This window comes from Daucus carota, chromosome 2 (genome assembly GCF_001625215.2).
Source record: "Daucus carota subsp. sativus chromosome 2, DH1 v3.0, whole genome shotgun sequence".
NCBI lineage: Eukaryota > Viridiplantae > Streptophyta > Magnoliopsida > Apiales > Apiaceae > Daucus > Daucus carota.
In genome coordinates, this window is record NC_030382.2 from 12,204,529 (window position 1) to 12,209,336 (window position 4,808).

Here is a 4,808-nt window from a genome sequence, read left to right on the forward strand (position 1 = left end):
GCATACCCCGAGGAAAATAAGAGAAGATCCGAAATCCAGTGGGGTCCACACAAGTTTGGTAGGGCGAAGAAAGTGTTTTTCTTGACATGACTAATCCATAATGTACTCATGATTATACATACACATGCTGCATGGTGCATATATAATACGGATGTTATTATTGCTTTAATGACAGACCTATAAACAGGTCACAGGTGCTACAAGTAAAAAGGGGAACGAGGAAGATTAGAAAAATGGGGGAGAAGATCTAAAATCCGTTGAGGCCTGATCGAACGTATTTATGCATTGTACTTTTGGTATGGTTGGGCATAGAGATGCACAAAAGATCTGTTCGGGCCAGATCCAGATCGGGCCAAAAAAATCCGGATTTTTTTATAACCAGATCGGGCCGGGTTTTTTTAAAAATCGGGCCGGACCGGGCCGGGCTTTTCCAAAAATACTAGGCCTGGTTTAGTTATAAAAAGCCCGGATTTTTCAAAAATCCGGATTTTATCCGGATTTTTTTGAAAATACTAGGCCTGTTTTAGGCCCTCGGACCGGGCCGGGCCAGACCGGGTTTTTTTCAGATCGGGTTTTTCAGATTTTTTTCCACATCGGATCGGATCGGATTTCGGATTTCAGATTTTTTGAACATCTCTAGACTTGGGCACTACGCACTAGAGTACATACTCCGTTCGTCCCCCTGAGTTGTATACATTAGGGGACGGGAACGCGGCACGGACTTTAGTGCTCTTGTAAAGTATAGTTGTGTAATTTATTTTTAAAATTTTCTTTTTCTGTATTAAAGTTTGGATGTTCTATTTTTATTCAGAAAAATAAAATCTGAAAAATAAGTTATGGAACTATATTTTATAAGAGCATTGAAATGCGTGTCGAATAGTTAAAAAGAAACGTATACAATTAAATGGGATAGAGGGAGTATATTTGTACCATTGCGAGAGTGAGATTATTTTCAGAGGTATTCGAAATTCACCGAAAAGTATTGAGTTTGACTATAAAATGAGTTTGACTATAAAATAATCGATGTGAATTGTGAAGTATATTGTTCACTTTTAACTGAATACGAGGATTAGATATTTAATATCAGAGAGATTTAGGATATAATTTTCTTCATTTCATGCAAACTTTGAGTTTTTGCAAAGTTTTTAATGTTTAGAAGTTATATAAAAGGAGGAGGAAAATAAACTTGTATATGATGAGTTTTTCTAGATCCGTCTTTGTTTAATATTACAATAAAATAGTTTTAAGATGAGATTGATAATTGTCGATAATAATTGATTAAGACTAATATTATCGCCTGTAAAGATGAAAAACTGATCTATTAATTTGATATAATTTGTCAGTTTAATATAAATTTATATTATCTATTAGTTTGATATAATCGATCATAATCAAATAAGAATGATGATCTGTGATATGTTTTGTTTTATATCGTCATTTTGATACACAAAAATCGAATAATTACTGTGCAAATCAAACATTTGTGATATACTAATCATATTAAACTTGGATTCATAAGTAAATTAATCTCAAGTTCAAACATAAATATCCAAATCTAAACTCAAGTCGATTTGAACAAGTTTACAACCTTAACGGCCACATAAATACGTATAATATGAACATTATTACCGCATTTAACCGACCTATAAACAGTTGTCTAATCAAAACAACAATCGGCCCCTCTCGGCTTTCTAATTATATCCACCACTACCAATGTTACTATGCACCAAACAGACTCATTTACTTTCTCCTCCTCTATTTTGACCACTTTCAATTCCTCAACTCTCTAGCCACATTACTTTTCCCATTATTTTATTACATTTTTTTCATGGAATTCTAGTATATAATCAAGAGCTAGCAGATCCAAGGTGGTGCTTAATCTGTCAACCCATCAATCAATCAAACTTAACCCTCAAATCAAATCATACCCCTCTGCAGATTAAACAAAAACACTTGAAAAGAGTCCAAGAAAACAAAACAAAACCAAATCATGTCCTCCTCATCTTCTTCTAATTCTTCTTTGTTATCTCCTAATGAACATCTCCCTCCTCAGTCCTCTGAGAAGCTCTGCTATGTTCACTGCAATATCTGCGACACCGTTCTTGCTGTACGCAAATGCCACCTCCGTATTTTTAAATCTCGGAACATATTTATAAATTAGGTCGTCGATGGCTAGATTAGGGTTTTTAACTCCTGAGAAGCTGATAATTTTTTATTATTTTTTTCTTTTTTGTTGATTTGTTGCAGGTGAGTGTTCCTTGCTCTAGTTTGTTCAAGACGGTGACGGTTCGATGCGGCCACTGCACGAACCTACTGCCCGTGAACATGCGCGCGCTGCTGCTGCCTTCGCCTAATCAGCCTCATCACTTGGGGCATCACTCTCTTTTTCCTCCAAGCCATCACAGTCTAATGGTAGTTATATGTTGTTTGGTGAAATATTTAGGGTATGTGAACATGTTTTATTAATATGTCGAAATGTTGTGGTGTTGATATATGCAGGAAGAGATTCCGAACTCCAGCCCTAACTATATGATCAATCAGGCTAATATGATCAATGACTTCTCTCTGTCAAGTAGAGCTGGTGGGTTCGATGAAATTCCCAGGCCTCCTGCAATTAACAGACGTGAGTCACACTATACATATATGCTGTCTAATTAAAATCATCCCCGAAAGCACAATATCTTTTTTATTAAAATTTAGGGATTGTTAGAGAAGAATTAATTGTGTTTGATGCCTAGTCTGTACAAGTAAATTTAGAAGTAGAAGCTCCTAGACTTGTAGATTATATATATCCTTGGTCTTTTGTAACAAGAGCTTGACGGATGAAATGGAACGAAGACAGGGAGTCATGTAGTGCGTGAGTATCTAAATTTTCTATATTTTAATCGTTTAAATAAAAAAATTGTGAGGATATGTTTTGATAAATTATCTGTAAATATTGCAACCAAAAACTTGATCAGCGAATATTGATTAGCCAATAATCAGTTTTATTGTTAGTTTTTTGGAAAAAAAATGAGATGTTTATTCAAGATCACTAGCTGGCCAGCCAACAGGAACTTTAATTCATAATTGTTCTGACTACTGCAAATCGACTATATATGGAGACAGTAAAGGGAGATAAGAAAATGTCAGTACATATGTATGTGAACTTATTAATGTACTTAATTATTTGTTCAGCTCCAGAGAAGAGACAGCGAGTCCCGTCCGCCTACAATCGATTCATCAAGTAAGTTTCTATCAGTTGTCAGTAAATACAAATATGATCGATTATGTCACAAAATGTGGAAGCACGTATCTGATGTCGTCTGTGAACACGCAGGGATGAAATCCAGCGCATCAAAGCCGGAAATCCAGATATCAGCCACAGAGAAGCATTTAGTGCTGCTGCTAAGAATGTAAGTTATCCGAACTTAGGGTTTCGTTTCTGTGATCAAGTAGCCTCGTCTGGCTTATCTTATTTTTCTAAAATAAATTACTTCCTTCTGGAAAAAATGTTACAACATTTACTTATTTCTTCAAAAAGTACTCAGGTAACAGGTCGTGTTCGTATCAACAATCGGGTCGATTTCAGGTCAAACTAAAATCACTTAAATTTTATAAAACTGAATTTTGAAGTTTTTAGAAATGAAATTCTAATTTAAGATCATTTCAGTCCATTTCGAGTCAATCGGGTGATTATCGGGTCACTTTCGGGTTTTGTCTCAGGCTCTTAGCAAACCCGATTGCGGATTGGGTCGGATTCGGGTCAGGCTTCGAGCGTGTCTGATATTGTCACCCCTACCCCTGTACTTACCTAAACAAATTGTTTCTGCTCCCCAAAATAATTGAGAATTGTGTGAGGAATTTATCTCTTGTTGTATTGCAGTGGGCCCACTTTCCGCACATCCACTTTGGTCTCATGCCTGCTGATCAAACTACAGCCAAGAAGACAACAACTACTGTATGCCAACAGGTACTGATGTTCTTACATTAATTCAATTCACCCCAGCTCTTCGATCATTTTGCTTACAGATTTCCCACAATTATTGATTTTTGCAGGACAGCGCGGAAGATATCCTCATGAAAGATGGATTTTTCGCCTCAGCTAACATCGGTGTCTCTCCATACTAGTAAACAACCAGAGGAATGTTGTTGATTTCTTACCCTAGTTATAACTAGCACTTCTTCGTCGCCTAGATTCTGTTTCATCTGTTGTAACCCAGAGATTTCGAAATGTATATCGAATGCTTGTTGTATGTGCTAATCAAGAACTTGAGTCATCTGATCCTGAAGCATAGCTTTGACGGTTCCAATAAGCTTTTATATTTTAATTTATCAGATAATTCAGCCAAAAAATTTACCCCCTCCGTCCCAACAGGCAACTGATAGCTTACGTTATTTTGAGACTCGTATAAAGTATAGTTCCATTAAAAAAATTTAATTTTTTTTTTGAATTGAAGTTTAAATGTCAAATTTTATTGAGGGAAAAGAAAATAAAAAAAACATTAAGAACTATATATACTTTATAAGAATCTGAAAATAGGTGTCAAAAATTAACATAAAAAATCGGCTGGGATTGAGGGAGTACTAATAAGTTTCATTATTTTTAGTATACAAACTTTTAATATGAAAAAAGAAGAAGTGCATCTGTCATAAAATTTACTTAGAGGTCTAAATATCGAACGGGAATCAATATGTTCTTGAGTATTTTAGATATCAGGATAATCAACATCTTTATCGAAAAACAGGTAAAAGTGAAGCATAAATATAGGCATAGGATCCTACGGAATTAACAAAATCTGCCGCTAGGATTTCAAGTAGGCATGGGA

The 4,808-nt window shown here is 35.4% G+C and overlaps 1 protein-coding gene across 1 annotated transcript; it reads left to right on the forward strand.

Annotated features, from left to right (window-relative positions):
* The first annotated feature begins 1,694 nt into the window (after positions 1 to 1,694).
* On the forward strand, positions 1,695 to 4,264 carry LOC108206982 (protein YABBY 4). Its single transcript, XM_017377438.2, has 7 exons — positions 1,695 to 2,107; positions 2,248 to 2,412; positions 2,500 to 2,623; positions 3,178 to 3,226; positions 3,320 to 3,395; positions 3,866 to 3,952; positions 4,039 to 4,264. Exons 1-7 carry the CDS (start codon positions 1,991 to 1,993, stop codon positions 4,108 to 4,110), a joined length of 690 nt encoding a protein of 229 aa, XP_017232927.1. The 5' UTR covers positions 1,695 to 1,990; the 3' UTR covers positions 4,111 to 4,264.
* The last annotated feature ends 544 nt before the right edge of the window (positions 4,265 to 4,808 follow it).